The 16,963-nt window shown below is 40.3% G+C and overlaps 1 protein-coding gene across 1 annotated transcript; it reads right to left on the bottom strand.

Annotated features, from left to right (window-relative positions):
* Nucleotides 1-1,062: 1,062 nt before the first annotated feature.
* On the bottom strand, nt 1,063-12,560 carry LOC149282016 (homologous-pairing protein 2 homolog). Its single transcript, XM_089498731.1, has 8 exons — nt 12,536-12,560; nt 11,476-11,576; nt 10,940-11,029; nt 5,119-5,230; nt 4,725-4,870; nt 2,559-2,612; nt 1,255-1,314; nt 1,063-1,119 (listed from the first exon to the last, which is right to left on the bottom strand). Exons 1-8 carry the CDS (start codon nt 12,558-12,560, stop codon nt 1,063-1,065), a joined length of 645 nt encoding a protein of 214 aa, XP_089354857.1.
* Nucleotides 12,561-16,963: the final 4,403 nt, after the last annotated feature.

Below are 16,963 nucleotides of genomic sequence, written 5' to 3'. Positions count from 1 at the left end.
TGACCGCATTGTCAAACATGGAGGACATCTTGGCAATGGGGATAGCTCCAATAACTGGCAAAAACAGAATTCAGTTCTACTGATCACTGTAATCAGTAATTCTACTGATCACAGTAATTCAGTTCTACTGATCACTGTAAACAAAAATTCTACAATGTGCTTTTTGTGATGCTGTGGTGTTCTCAGTACCTCTACAGCTCATGATGAAGAGTGACAGAAGACAAATATTTCTCAACATTGCCTTTGTCTATTACATGTGATGATCACACACATGGGCTGAATCAGGTCTGCCTGGCATGCGGCTGCTAGTATCAGCTACACGACTGGCCATCACTGCTACTATAAACTTCAACCGAAGTGCTACAGAGAACAAAGAAATTTACTTAAGTATGCTTCCTGCCTAAAGATAATTGTTTCAGGAGATGCAGCCTGTGGGAAGAGGAAAATGAGACAAAATCTAGCTTCCCAACTTCAATAACTACAGAATGCTCATGCAAAGTACTATTTCCGATTAAAAAACAACCTAGAAATGCTTGATTTCTTGAGGAAAATGTGTTGCACGTTTATAAACAAATATTCCAAAATAAAACATTTCAACCTATTTTTATTTCAAAAAAGTAAATTATATATACACTTTGTTTTTATTTACAGTCCGTATATACAACAAACCAGGAGTTCAGCATTAAATTTTAAGTGAGGACTTTTGGGGTGTTTGCATTAATGTCTGTTTAATATGTTTATGTAAAAGAGGGGTCTTACTGGATGTATCATAATTTAAAAGTTATAAACATGAGGAACCATATTTGCTGACAAATTATTTTTGAGATTATGGCCTGTGTCAGTTGGGTCACCAAAGCATTAACTTGGATGATTGTTTTGTAACCCTAAATTCTTCAGAAACAGTACTGTAGAAGGCATAGTAGAATAATCAAAGAAAAGAAAAACAGTATTTATATTTTTTTCTTCTTACAGTATGCACCGTGTATCAGTGGGCTATGCAGCTTTGAATATTCGCAGTGGGCACTGGAGTTGTGTAGATTCCTCTTTCAGTATTGGGGGGGGTCACACATTTGGTACAGTCAAATTATAATCTTCATCTGTTTCAATGCCAACTTCTTCCTAGAATACATATTCATTCAGAAAAAAAAGCTTAAGAAAATTAACTTGCCTTTGAGAATGTAAAACAATTACATAAATTGCATTGTACTAAAGATTATGTACAAAACCAATTACTATAATTAGTGTTTTACTTACAAAGAATTGCTTCTTGCTTTTGGGATAGCCTTCAAGGATTGCATCAAACATTTCTGTTGCCTTATGGACAAAAAAACAAAATGTATGAATGCCAAAACATTCTGTATTTTTATTTGTTTTATATAGCGCCATCATATTCCACAGCAATGTATAATGGGTAAACCAGGCATAAGAAATATGTAACATAACAATTAGTCTTACAAAAACAGGTGGGGGGGCACTCAAACAATCACAGTCTAGAAGGAGTTGGGGTGTATTACACAAGAGGTAAAAGTGCCACTGGTTAGGTGTGGACCAGCCACACTAGTATAAGTATTGTGGGAGAGGTAATTAGATAAGATTAAATGAGGTGAGCTAAGGAATATGGGAGGAAGGACATTAAATTTAGAAGTGGGTGTAAACAGATTTTTGATTCCAGAGAGATTCCAGAGGATAGGGGCATCCCTCCAAGTGTGCACGAGAGCTAGAAATCAGAGGAGAGGACAAGCAGATAATTGGATGAGCAGAGAAACCAATTACGAGGTAAACAAGGGGATCAGAAGTAGGGGAACCTCTATGGAGGAGCCTTAAAAGGAAGAGTGTACAGGCATCCAGTGAAGAGACTGACAGAGGAAAGAGGTGTTAGCAAAGTGATGGGTGAGAAAGATAAGTTTGGCAGCAGCATTCATGGTGGGTTGTAGAGGGCCAAGACGGGTATGAGGGAAACCAGCTAAGACAGGGTTACAATAGTCAAGGCTGTGGATATTGACAGCATGGCCCAGAGCACTAGCGGCATGTTGTGTTAGAAAGGGACGAATGCAGGCAGTGTTTTTAAGATGCCAGTTTTTGTTCTTTTTTGTACAGATATGTTATGGAGGGGGTCTATTTTACCTTACTACTCACTACCTGAAGCTAAATATTAAATGTTGGTTGCTTAGAGAAATAATAATTAACTCAATAATGTACATGTGGAAATTACCAATACACGATCAGTAAAGGTGAGCTAATATGTATTACTAAGCAGAAATCGTTTTCCAGCAAAAAAATTAAATGTTGAGATGGATAAATTAAAGAATGCAGTGAAATAAGCACTCAAAAAACAGTGGTTTCCCAAGAACTATAATTAACCAGGCAACACTCTCCTCTCTAATAGGTAGTTGAATTAGAAACATACTATGGTCCAATATGACTGCAATTTCATTTCCATTACAATAATGTAAGTAAATATTATAGTAGTTTTATTGCAGTTTTGGGTTGAAGAGCACATTTCCGAGCCTGGTTGTGGGCTTATGTCTGTAATTGTAACGTTAACACAGTAAGCTTACCATCCTTTTTCTCTGTCTCCATGCTTTACAATATTGCTTCTGCTCAATGTGCACCTAGTTATAGAAAGATGTGGGTACCAATGAATTCAGCACACATTTATCAAACCATACTTTTGTTTTCCCAGCTATGTATTGGTTGTGGATACATTTAAGTTAAAAGTGAAGAACTATTTTAGTTCATATAAGGAACACCTAAGCAACAGATCTAATCCAACTCCTACCTTGATGTTATCGGTTTCTTCATACCCAACTTTACAATAAGGGATAAGTGTCCAAAAGTTAACATAGCTAATGCCGTGGTATACAGATTAGGGCTGCAACAACTAATCGATAAAATCGATGATAATCGATAATGAAATTCGTTGGCAACGAATTTCATTATTGATTAGTTGAATTGATTTTTATCGATTATAAAATGAGGGTTTTTTCAGAGCAAATGCTCTGAAAAATACCCCTCGTGTTATAATCCGTTTAGTGTGACTCACAGGAGTCACAGCAGCAGTTGCTACTTACAGTTCCTCCCTGCAGTCACTGCCGATTGGCCCGCCCACTTCTTTTCCAGCCCCTCCCTGCAATCGCTGCTGGAGAAAAAGGGGCGGGGCCAATCGACAGTGACTGCAGGGAGGGACAGGGAGGAAGAAATGGGTGGAGCCAAACGGCCGATTGGCTCCGCCCATTTCCTTAGCATCGCCATGGCTGTGACACTCATCTAACTGAGTATAAAATTAATATTTGGGCTGCTGAAAGTTAGGGGAGGTGGTGGTTAACTTAGGGGCAGTTATAGTTAATGGGGTGTTTAGGGTTAACTTAGGGGCAGTTGTGGTTGATGGGGTGTTTAGGGGCAGTTGTGGTTAATGGGGTCTTCTCTTCAGGATTAATTTAATGCTGGAGGACTGAGGGTTAATTTAATTAATTTAATAAGGTTAACTTAAGGTGCAGTTAGAGGTAAAGGGGGGCAAACTGAGGGGAATCTAAATCCTGGGGGCAGTGAAGATTAATCCTGTATTTATTTATAAAAGTATTATGTCTGTGAACGAGTCTGCAAATCCTATGAGGGCACTATGGCATATCAGGGGGGTATACGGCATACCTGAGGAGGACGGAGTGACATATCTGAGGGTATAAGGCATATAGGGTATATAAGGCATATGTGGGGAGGGCAGTGTGGCAAGCCTGGGCTCAAATATGCATAACTGGGGGGCAGGTTGGGGAAATAAAAACAAGAAAACATTTTTATTCTGCCGTTTGTTTTTAACATCCTATGTTACTTTATTAAATAATTTAAAATAAATGAAAAATGTAATTTTTTTTATCCGATTAATCGAAAAAATAATCGGCTAACTAATCGATTATGAAAATAATCGTTAGTTGCAGCCCTAATACAGATAACTAGATTTTCAAATAGACATACATTTCTTTTTTTAATCTCTGAACGTCATTACATGTACGTCTGTTCAGTGTCATAACATGTAGAGTTTGGCAAAGTGTTATTGGTAGGACATTCTATTCTACAATTTTATTTGAATCCCTATAAGATGCCCCTGCTTATACACTGCAGAAGGTGTTTTTCTAACACTAGCAGAGTCAGGCAAATTCCAGAGGTTCTGGGACTACACGTCCTATTATTTAATTACTAAAGTCCAAGAGCTGCTCGAGGATAAGGATATCCACATCACATTTTTTTAAAGGGCACTTTCACTTTTTATGCAGGTAAGTAGTTTCATGCTACGATTGGAGACATCATTACAGTAGGTTGATTATAATTTGTCAATTGTAGTAAAAGCTGCTCTAAACCCAGATATAAACCAGAAAACTCACACTGTTAAGTGGGTAATGACAAAAGTGCGGAGTGCAATATCAATAATGATACAAACTACATCACATCTACATCATTACAGTAAAACAAAATTAGGAATGTTGTAAAAAAGGTGTTAACTCTGGCTCTGTTCAATATGGCTACCACAAGTAATACCAAAAGTCATTGCAAATTAAACATTGTTCTGATGAGGTGGAGGTGTCAACTTTAAATCTGGTTGAAACTAAGGTGGGCAACACCTGCTCATGCCACATAACATACAAACCAGCCATTTAGCACAATTCAAGTTCGCTTGACTGAACAAATAAAAATATGCAAAAAACAGTTTGCTAAACAGAACTGTCTCCTACCTTCTCTTTCTCCTCTGGTGTTACGTGGTTGGTGGCAGACTTAATTTTCTCCAGTCGTTCCTGGTTTCTAGCACATTCTTCTCTTAACTCTGCAATTTCCTTCAGCATCTCATCTGTTGTCATTGAGTTTGTTAATTCCTTGAGCTCTAGAAGGACAGAATGTATTGTAAAACAACTTTTGGAATTTATACATACATTACATTTATTTATACAGTGTACTTTTACAATAGGGAGAGTGAAAACGATCAAATGCATTACAATTGACAATAACACACCTTAAGCCAGAAGAAGAGGTTCCTGCTGTTACCAATTCACAACAATTCTTAATTTTAATAGTAGTAATTGGCAAAGGCGAAGAGTCTACTTTTAAGCAGAAAGAGGAAAATTTGATTACCTGATTCAAGTTGCCGACAGGTTAGCTGAGCACTTTGAACCTTGCTGGATAGTTCGGTCACCTGGGAATCCAGACTCCTGAGTTCTGAGTCACTCATGCTTGGAAACTGCGCCTGAAAAATTTATAAGATGTGATATAGATTCCACATCTTTCACTCCTTACAGCAATACATTGGAGTTTATTCACTGGAGGAGATATTAGAGACTTAATTTAATGTCAGATAAGAACATTCACCACATCTCATCTGCACATGTTCTGCTGTGATAAAGAATGATTTGGTCCATGGTTTTGCTTTATATTCCTAAATATGCCTTTCCCATGCGTGTTTAAATTGCAGTTAAATCTCACTGACTACCTTATTATCCCATTCAGGATTTAGGCATATTTACACTTCTGGATAACAGAATTTTCCACATTTCTGCTAAGCTATTGTTGAACACTAATTTCCTTTGTTCTCAGGGTATCCACACAAATTATATTTTTCCACAGGATAAACAGGGCTTTCGTTTTAAAGCATATTCATCTCTATAATTCATCATTTAGTATGAAAAAATACAAAAAGGCTCACTATATGGACAAAAGTATTGGGACACACATCTTAATTATTGAATTCAGGTGTTTCAATCAGACCCATTGTCACAGGTGTATAAAATCAAGCATCTAACTATGCAGTCTGCATTTAAAAACATTTGTGACAAAATGGGTCATTCTGAAGAGCACAGTGAATCCAGGCGTGGTACTGTGATAGGATGCCACCTGTGCAATAAATCAGTTTGTGAAATTACACACCTGCTAGATACGCCACAGTCAACTGTAAATGGTATTTATTGTAAATAAAGTAGGGCTGCAACAACTAATCAATAAAATCGATAATAATTGATAATGAAAATCGTTGCCAACGAATTTCATTATCGATTAGTTGAATCGATTTTTATCGATTATAAAATGAGGGTTTTTTCAGAGCAAAAGCTCTGAAAAATACCCCTCATTATATAAGCCGTTTCAGTGACTCACAGCAGCAGCTCCTACTTACCAGTCCCTCCCTGTAATCACTGTGACAACTGGCCCCGCCCCTTCCTTCTCCAGAACCACATGGCTGTGACACTCATCTAACTAAGTATAAAATTAATATTTGGGTTGCTGAAAGTTAGGGGAAGTGGGGGTTAATTTAGGGGCATTTATGGTTAATAGGGTGTTTAGGGCTAATTTAGGGGCAGCTATGGTTAATGGGGTGTTTGGGGTTAATTTAGGGGCAGCTATGGTTAATGGGGTGTTTGGGGTTAATTTGAGGCAGTTGTGGTTAATGAGGTGGTTTAGGGTTAATTTAGGGGCTGTTGATGGGGTTTTTAGAGTTAATTTAAGGGTAGTTATGGTTAATGGGGTGTTTAGGGTTAATGATGAGGACTGAGGGTTAATTTAATTAATTTAATAAAGTTAACTTAAGGTGCAGTTAGAGATGAAGGGGGGCAAACTAAGGAGAATCTAAATCCTGGGGGCAGTGAAGATTAACCCAATACTTATTTATAAAAGTATGGTGTCAGTGTGATGCGAACGGGTCTGTGACTATGAGATATCGGGGGGTATAAGGCATATACGGTATATAAAGGCATATGTGGGGAGGGCAGTGTGACATGTCTGGGGAGGACGGAGTGGTGTATCAGGGTGTATAAGGCGTATCTGGGGCCACAGTGGCATATCTGGAGGTAAAGTGGAGTGGCATATGTGGGGATGGCAGCGTGGCATGCCTGGGGAGGATAGAGTGGTTTATCAGGGGGTATAAGGTGTATCAGGCACAGTGGCATATGTGGGGGTACAGTTGAGTGGCATATGTGGGAGGCATCGTGGAGTGGCATATGTGGGGAGGGCAGCGTGGCATGTCTGGGAGGCAGTGTGGCATGTCTGGGGAGGATGGAGTGGTGTATCAGGGGGTATAAGGCGTATCAGGCGGAGTGGCATGTCTGGGAGGCAGCGCGGAGTGGCATGTCTGGGAGGCAGCGCGGAGTGGCATGTCTGGGAGGCAGCGCGGAGTGGCATGTCTGGGAGGCAGCGCGGAGTGGCATGTCTGGGAGGCAGCGCGGAGTGGCATGTCTGGGAGGCAGCGCGGAGTGGCATGTCTGGGCTCAAATGTGCATAAATTGGGGGGGCTGGTTGGGAAATAATCGATTATGAAAATAATCGTTAGTTGCAGCCCTAAAATAAAGCAATTGCTCCCCTGCCCAGCCCACCCTTGGTTGTGCCGCTGCGCTCCGTTGCCGCAATGTGGGCCTGCGCGGCCCAGTGGTCGTTGGAAACCCCTGCTCTATTAGATGAACGGTCAAAAATTCTGTTATAGCTCGGGGGGGGGGGGGCTTGGGGTCGAATCGGATGAATCACATAATGTATTTAGAATTCAATTGAAAAGTCATAAAAGTCCCTGTTGGTGTAATGGTCAGGTGTCCCATTACTTTTGTTGATATAGTGTATATTCATATATCTGTCTTGAGTTTGGATGCACCTCATATACCTAGGACTGACATGACTTGGCAGTTACAGGTAAAACATTAAGGGGTGCATAATATTTTTAAATTTGGTATCCTGAGGACCTAACATAGAAAGTGACGGCAGATAAGATTAGGCCCATACAGTCTGCCCAACCCAATACTTTCTTTAGTCCCTGGTCTTAGCCTGTATCTAGCCTAGCTTTATGCCTATCCCATGCTTGCTTAAATGTCTTCACTGTATTAACATCTACCACTTCCGCTGGAAGGCTATTCTACCCTTTCGTAAAGTAATATTTGCTGATGTTACCTTTAACATCGGTGAATCCCTAAAAAATTGTGGACCAAAACCCGAAAATTCAGGATGCACTTGGCCGAAACCGAAAAGCTAGCAGCAATCACACTTGTATCATGCCCAGTTTCCAGCATGAGCGTGATTTCTGTTAGCAGTCACATTCCTATCATGCCCAGGCTGCCAGTAAATGCTGGAATCTGGGCTTGATAGGAGTGTTCATGAACATAAACCGTTATTGGAAGTTCTGGATAGCATCACACACCTATATCATGCCCAGGTTCCAGCATGTACTGGCTGCCTGGGCATGATAGGAGCGTAATTGCTAACAGTCATCATGCCAACACACCATGTATATGAAAATATATGTAAAAAATATATATGATAGGATTAAACTCCTATAATTCCCAGGCAGCCAGAACATGCTGGAATCTGAGAGATTCCAGCATGTGATGGCTGCCTGGGCATGTTAGTAGTCAGTGTAATTTAATGACACCATGTATATGAAATATTTTATATATAATCACAATATTAATATATATGATTGCTAACAGCAATCACACTCCTATCATGCCATGTCAGCAAGTATATGCTGGAATGTGGGTATGCCTGGGCATGATAGGAGTGTGATTACCCCTTACCTGAACTGCTTCCGGTGCCGCTTGCAGACTTCCGCAGGAGCTGCTGCTTCCCTATGCAATGCTCGCACTTGTCTTGTCCTGTCCAGGGGAACAGGAACAGAGTCATGAGAGGTGACGTACATTCACGTGACTCCACTGGGTTCCTGCTTCCCCTGGACTGAACAAGAGATGCTGTGCAGGGCCCCTGCGGACGATTTTTTTTTTTTTTATGTCATTTTGCAGATAATGCAATTTTTGATTGCTACGTTTCAGCCGCTGATATTTCGGTGCATTCCTAGTAAGTTTTATCCTGTAATTCATGAACTATTTTAGTAGCCTTTTTCTGAACTCTCTCGAACATATCCATATCCCTTTGGAGATACAGTCTCCAGTACTGTACACAATACTCCAGATGAGGTCTCACCAGTGCTCTGTACTACGACATGAGCACTTCCCTCGTTCTACTGCTAATACCTCTCGCTATACAACCAAGCATTCTTCTAGCATCTCCTGCTGCTTTATTGCATTGTCTACCTACCTTTAAATCCTCAAATAAAAAATTGAGGTTAGGACAGTATCTAATATTCTATACTCTGTCCTTGGGTTTTTATGCCCTAGATGCATTACTTTGCATTTATCCACATTAATGCCAGCTGCCACAGCTCTGACCATTTTTCCAGTTTACCTAAGTCATTTGCCATTTGGCTTATCCCTCCAGGAACATTAACCCTGTTGCAAAACACATAACTTTCCATCAAGACCTTCTGCAATATCACTAATAAAAATATTTAGGAGATTGGGTCCAAGTACAGATCCCTGAGGTATCCCACTGGTAACAAGACCTTGCTATCAATATACGCCATTGACTACAACTCTCTGTTTTCTGTCACTCAGCCACTACCTAATCCATTCAACAATATTAGTATCTAAACTCAGACTACTTTTTATTGGTAAGTCTTCTATGTGGGACGGTGTCAAATGCCTTACTGAAATCCAGATACACAATGTCTACTGCACCCAATAAAAAAAAAAAGCAATTAGATTAGATTGGCATGATCTTTCTGAGGTAAACCCATGTTTTTTTTTTATCATGGAACACATGTGACTCAGATGTTCAACAATGCTAAGATTTAACATGGTTTCCATTAATTTCCCCACTACAGATGTAAGACTAACTGGCCTGTAGTTGCCCGACTCCTCCTTATTGCCATTTTGGGGAATGGGAACATTTGCTAATTTCCAATCCCCTGGGATGACTCCCGTTACCAATGATTTGCTAAATAAATCCGTTAACGGTTTTGCAAGTAAACCAGCAAGCTCTTTAAATAACTTGGGGTGTATCCCACCAGGCCTCATTGAGTTATTTGTCATCACCTTAGACAACTGAAGTAGAACCTCTGCCTTGATAAACTCACATGTATCAACTGACTCAGTCTATCCCTTTCTCTAATTTTCATTTGTAAAAACATAACAGAAATTTTCATAATGCTCACAGTTCAGAAAACTACTATATAAAGCGACTGTGTCTGTGTCATTTCCCCACCAACCTCATCCAAAATTAGCAGTAAAAAACAAAAACAAACAAAAAAACATAGTAACGCTGCTTTGGATTTACTACCCTTCACATGCACATATTTTTGTGAAGGGTAGTATTTCTAAATAGATTTTTTAAGGTGAAAGGTACAGATGATTATTTTTGTGTTTTGTTTCTGTTTTTCCACTTTTTCTTGCACTGCGCACTATAGATCACCCCCCATGGATCTCTTCTGAAACAGGGATAAACCCCTGCAACGTCATGACAGAGGGGGTGTTCCTTTAGAGCGCTTATTTTGTATATTTGCAGAGGGAGACCTTTTTGTTTCTCCTTTTTTCATACTTACTGCAGGCTGCTGTGACAACTTGTCACAGAGCCTGCAGCGATCTTTCTGCTTCTGGTCATAATGATCAGGAGACAGGGCTGTGCAGCTCCGCACACCTGATCACATAGCGTGTGATCAGTAGCAGAGTCCCAATTGAGGTCTCTTCAGACCCCTTTGAGCCTACATAACTTTGAGGAGATCTCTGATGACCTCATCAGAAGGGGAAGTTGGGCATTTAAGTCACTGTAACGCGAAAGTGCTCATTTTGAGCTCCCTCACATTAAACAGCTGAACTCCATCTAAAAGGGGGAGGCCAGGCTGTCAAAAGACAGGGTTTATGGTAATGGTATTTCAGACAAACCTTGGTTCCAAATTCTGTTCCAATAAAGCTTAAATGGCTCTGTATAAATCAGATTTTAATTAGGGTGATTTTGTGGAAGTCTCCTCGGTGACTGAACCATGCATTTTGCGGGGGCAATTCAGCCCTTCTTGTAGAGAAATGTGCCAGAAATTACCCTCTATAATGCATAGTAAACTCTCCCTTAACGAAATAAACCCTTTTGTCTCTGTTACCTGATCTGCAAAGTAGATCTTTTGTTTGCCATAAGCCTTCTCTTTAACCTTCCCTTGTTGAGCCAGCGATTCCATTGCTTTGACCACAGCCTAAGATATACAACGGAGATTCAATAATTAAATAACCTAATTAACAAGCATGCATTGGTTATTGGGAACCTATGCTCTTTGTCATGGACTGGTCTTTGTCCAGTAGTGCAAAGCAGAAACCTTTCAAGAAAGAAGTGTTGAGAAGCTTGCCATTTGAGTAAAATATTCAGTTGCTAACTGAAAAGGGATACCCGCCACTGGCATAAACAACATGTAGCTAACTGGTATATACCCATCTCTGTACTGACCTTTTTAGGCCTAGCCACCTTGATGATACTGCTTTTGACATATGTAGGTTTATTAGTAAAAACATCCTTTAACTTTCCAGTTTGCCCTTTATTATCTGATTTAAATCTGCACTCAAAGTGAACATCAGTCCCATCATATCATGTATCTGGCAAACAAAAAGTTATTCAATTCAGCCAATCATCCTGAAAATTTCTCACCGTTTTTCCAAATCCATGATCACGCTGAAGGTTACCGAAGACATCTTGAGTGCTATAAGGTCTATTCTGGTCATTAAGATATTTCAGAATTATTGTGGCTGCTGCAGAAAGAGAATAAAACCTAAAGATTTATATGGTTATCAAAGGAAAGATTTAGAGAATGTGACCGGTGTATGCAAACATCCCAAAGACTGTATATAGTTAAAAAAATACATGGATCAACCGGTAATAAAATAGGGGACGCATGTATTAGCCTTTAAAGACATTGAAAGATTTGATTTTGTTATACGTAGGAAGATGCTAGTCTCCATCCCTGTTTCAATACAATAAATATTGAAATTATATCCACTGGTACAGACAATAATGCATTTCTTTACGTAAAGAACAGGGAGACTTTTTCAACTAACAGGTCAGAATGGTTTTGTTTCATTAAAAGCAGACAGGAATTCTTTTTCTCCCATGTTTGCTCATACAGGTACAGTGGCGCATACACCAGATCTCCATAACTCACAGCCGAGCTGTCTCCTGGTGTGATCTGCTCAGTGACTGGACCACTTACTTCAGGTTTGTTTGATGTCTACGCATCTACTGACTTTCAGTGCAATTCTGCCCATGTGGCTGGGTTCTGGTTTGCTCTGCGGAACGCCTTCCTCAATCAAACAGTACAGGGGTTAAGGAAAGGACTAAAGAAGGGAGACCTTCATGTTTTAATGTATTAATCATTGTAAAAACGCCATTACTGCTTCTCATTCAGTATTGTCGGGCATTCTTGTAGCACATATTGTCATTCGAAACGCGTACCGATAACTATGAATCGCGTTTCTTAATACAACTTAAGAACCATGAATCCTCGACAACATACATATCAGTAAGCAAGTAAACCTCATCGCATTCAGAACACAATATAAGGGTTGTTGGCGGTGACGAGAAGGATTATAGAAGCAACCGAATTATGCCCAAAATCTACTCTACTCTTCTGTGGCGTTATCGCTAAGTGACCGTGCTGCCTTCAGTTATAAAATAAACGCCAGTAACTCGCACGTAACAGAAATTCACCGACCTGCAGCGTCTTTAGATTTACTCATCTTCCGCGTCTATAAATTAGATGCGACAGGAAAAGATTCTTTGGCGTTCTCCCGCCGCGCTGCATACTAACGAATCAAATCACGCTATCATTCTTGAACGTCTACACCAACCAATGACAGAATTCACTTGGAGGCTTGGAACGCAAACGGAAAGTTGCCTAAACCACGGCAATAGGGCGTTTATGTTTCTGATCCAAAGCAGAAGGAATAGTAAACTAGTAATTGTACAAAATGAGTTATTATTTTTTTTTAAATGTTGACAAACAGTAAATTTATGCCCAAGTGTATTAAAGTAGCAAATGTCTTAAGTGTGCTGCAAGGGCGCATTAACCCCTTAAGGACTGGGGTGGTTTTTTATAACCTTCGTGACCGAGGCTGCTTTAATATTTCTGAGGTACTCGTTTTTAACTGTAATTTTCTTTCCTCTGATGTAGCGTACCACAAGTTATATGTTGGTTGTTTTCAGAACAAGAAGGGCTTTCTTTACCATTACCATAATCATCTGATTTACATTTGAAAAAATATGGAGGAAAACTGAAAAAACACCCTTTATTCATCTACAAAAGCTAATGAAAAAACCCTGTTGTATAGATTTTACCATTCGTGCTGAGTTTAGAATACCCAATGTTTCTGGGTTTTTTTTGCAAGTTTGCTATTTCAAAACCGTTTCTTTTTCCAAATCAAACAAGACACCCCAGTGTATTTAAAATGGCATCATTTTAACTCTTTCCATGCACTAATTTTACCACTAGCCTTTGTCAAAGTTTGTGGTAGTGATTGTCATGATTAACTCATATAACGTAGTGGATGCATGGAAGGGTAACCCAGCAGAGGTGGTTAGTTTTTTTGTTTAAGCATTCAATGAGTTAATCTGAGGTTGATTTAAATGTGTTTCTTTGTGCATGCCCTCTGTATCTGTTCTGGCTAGAGGTGTCATCTTCCCAAAGGACCCCTGTGGTGATTCATGGCCTAACAGATAAGGACCCTGAGTTATAGGAATTCCATTCCTATCTTAAGTGGAGGGGTTTCCATCACCTTTACCCCACCATAACTTATTGGCACATCAAAGATGGGAACCAATTCTTGGAAAAGGTGTCATATAATTGGACATGTGGTCAGAGGGGTGTTTTCTTGAAACAGAGTCTGATTTAGGGACAATTCAGTGACCGAAAGGCAGAACTCCATGATATACTCTGATCGGAACAACATCGTAAGAAACCATCTGGACTTAAGGAGTTCCCACAGGCCTGCTTATTGGAGAAACTCTTGAGTGAGGGTCCTGTGTTTAAGTCCCATTGTTTGCTGTTTTACTTTTATTTTGTATGTCTTGTTTTTGTAATTCTGGCACTGTGTAATCTTTGTCTTTTTGTTATTAAAATATTCAAAATCCAAGTCTGTCTTTGGGCTCTAGTATTGATATCCACAAACCCTAAGAGAGAATGGGTTGATATATATAGAGAGAGAGAGGGAGATAGATAGATAAAGGTTCTAATTCGGATTTCTCATGAATCCGGTATCAAAATCGTGAGTGGTGGCAGACTACCTGGGGGGATACAGGCAGGATTTGGGGGTTAATTTGGTATAACTGATGCCTTGTTAAGGGGTGAAGTTAGTAAATCCAGAGGCCTGTTGCTATTAACCCCTTTATGCCCACGCCCTTCACACAGTCACGGCTTGGCAAGTAGTCCTGACCGTGACAGTGATTTTTTGAGTTTTTTTCCACTGACTTTGTACTTTATGAATTTAAGCCCTTGGTATATGTAAGTGTCAAACAACACCCCGATATGGGTTTGGTAACATTACAGTAACTGACATCTGGTCAGTCTGAGTCCATGACCTATCTGGGACCTCCTTGAACCTGTCCAATTCAATTTGCCCCACCAAACCATTACTGTTTTAAAACTAGACACCTTATGTTATTTCAAATGCTAGTACTGTAACTGTCTCCATGCCAGAATTTTTGGGGAGATACAGTACTCCTTTTTTTATATTTTTGGACTTTTTTTATATACATTTTGTTAGAATTGAATGGTTCTGACGGTGACATCTCTGGATAATTCGTTTTACATTACCATACTTTTAGCAACCTCCTGAGTGCACTTACACTACACTCGTTTTACCATATTTTTACCTGTTTTTTAATATACCGTATTTGCTCGATTATAAGACGAGATTTTTTTCAGAGCAAATGCTCTGAAAAATACCCCTCGTCTTCTAATCGGGGTCGTCTTCTAATCAGACCTCAAATAGAGGTCTGATTATGAGACTAAGATCCAGATCCCCCGCACCGCTGCAGGGGACCTGGATCCTCCTGTCTCCCCCCCCATTTAACACCCCCCCCACACACACTTACCGGTGCTTCCTGCTGTATTGCCGGGGCAGCGGGTTGACGTCTACGCGATCCGCGTAGACAACGTCCGCTGCAGCCGGAAGGAGGTGTGGCTAGCAGCGGGGGTTGTCTGTGTCCTTCGCGCATACCTTCCCCGACTGTCAGAGATCAGAGTTCCACCGGTGCGGGGAACTCTGATCTCTGACAGCCGGGGAAGGTATGCGCGATGGACGCAGACAAACCCCCGCTGCCAACTCCATCTCCTTCCGGCTGCAGCGGAAGGAGACTTCAACCCGCTGCCCCGGCAATACAGCAGGAAATTGGAAGCACCGGTAAGTGTGTGTGTGCGTGCGTGTGTGTTAAATGGGGGCTTAGGGCATTTCTGGAATGCCTTATACCCCTATATGCCACTCTGGCACTTAGGGGGTTAAAAGGCATATTATGGGGCAGAGTGGCATATAGGAAGGTATAAGGCATTTCAGGAGGCAGAGTGGCATTAAGGGGGCATTTAATAGAGCACTCTGCCTCCTGAAATGCCTTGTACCTCCCTATATGCCACTCTGCCCCATAATATGCCTTTTAACCCCCTAAATGCCAGAGTGGCATATAGGGGTATAAGGCATTTCTGGAGGCAGAGTGCTCTATACAATGCCTTTTAACTCCCTTAATGCCACTCTGCCTCCTGGAATCCCTTATACCTCCCTATATGCCACTCTGCCCCATAATATGCATTTTAACCCCCTAAATGCCAGAATGGGATATAGGGGTATAAGGCATTTCTGGAGGCAGACTGGCACATAGGGGGTCAAAAGGCATACCATGGGGCACAGTGGCATATAGAGGGTTAAAAGGCATATCATGGGCCACAGTGCCATATTGGTGTGGCAAGCCTGGGGGCAGATGTGCGTAACTGGGGGACAGGTTGGAAAATACAAGGAAATAAAAACAAAAAAAATATTTTTCTCAATCATAGCTTTTATTAAAAAAAATTGTTTACATGAATTAACATTTACTGGTAAAACTTTTTTCCTTTAGGGTCGTCTTATTTCCTAAGTTAATATTCAGATTTTGGGGGGTCGTCTTATAATCGAGCAAATACGGTATTTTAGTAATTACATTGTGTAAGTCCTCTGAAATAATTACCCCTAAATAACTTTTCACTGATAGTGAGGTTAGGACTATATGACATATTCTATACTCGGCTCTTGGGGCCCTAGATGCACAATCCTGCACATATCCACATTAAATATCAGTTGCCACAACTCTATTAAGTCATTCCAAATTAGTAGTGGTGGGTAATATGCTATCATGCCAAAGATATAGAAATAAGCAGCTGGTGAAGAAGAGGGGTGTATAAACTTAGAATAAGGGAAGAATCCTATAAAGAAAGACATCACTCCTGTAATGGTAGGATTCAGAGCGACAACAGTTCTGTATTATGATTATTGTGTTTTTCGCACTCATTTTTCACACCTGCCTAATGGGGACAATCAGAATTTTGATTTGCCTAAAATTTGGACTGCTATATTCCATTTCAGCATCTTCCTTCTGCTGCAGTGAATGAATCGTATGGATCATGTTCAGTACAATACCCATGTGTTTAGACCTTGGACATGATGCATGCAGGTAGTGGGAGTATTGCACAGGGATGCAACCTTTTGTTTGGACTCCAGAACATCAAGGAGGCTGTATCAAAAAAAGATTCAAGTGGATTATGAAAAAACTGGTGACATTTTAGGCACCTGAATTTTAATATCACCTCTAGTAACGAGTATTTGCCCCATACAAGAATTATGTATGGATTCTGGTCCTGATGCTCTGCTAATTTTTGGAGAAGTTTTCTGGAAGAGCTTACTGGCAATCCTGCTCCCTACCTTAATTAAATAGCTTTGCCTGCACTTGGGAATCTACTTCTCTATTCACTCTGCTTACTGAGTTTATGCATCAGCTTTTTTGGTTATTTGTTTTTTTTATTGGTGGTACTCTGATTGGATATTCCACGGTCAATTGTAAGTGGTATTATTGAAAAGTGGAAACATTTAGGAACCAATTAAAGTCACAGAGCGGGGTCACT

This window comes from Sceloporus occidentalis, unplaced genomic scaffold (genome assembly GCF_023333645.1).
Source record: "Sceloporus occidentalis isolate IW3139 unplaced genomic scaffold, rSceOcc1.0.p SCAF_124, whole genome shotgun sequence".
NCBI classification, from domain to species: domain Eukaryota; kingdom Metazoa; phylum Chordata; class Lepidosauria; order Squamata; family Phrynosomatidae; genus Sceloporus; species Sceloporus occidentalis.
This window is presented reverse-complemented; position numbering and strand designations above follow the sequence as displayed.

Excerpts from the sequence above, each read along its gene's own strand:
- LOC149282016 (XM_089498731.1), bottom strand. The coding sequence starts at position 12,560 with ATGAGTAAATCTAAAGACGCTGCAG. Across the intron at positions 5,231-10,939 it reads AGATCTACTTTGCAGATCAG|GCGCAGTTTCCAAGCATGAG; the intron begins GTAACAGAGACA and ends TAAATTTTTCAG. Across the intron at positions 1,315-2,558 it reads GGAGACAGAGAAAAAGGATG|GCAACAGAAATGTTTGATGC; the intron begins GTAAGCTTACTG and ends TTTGTCCATAAG.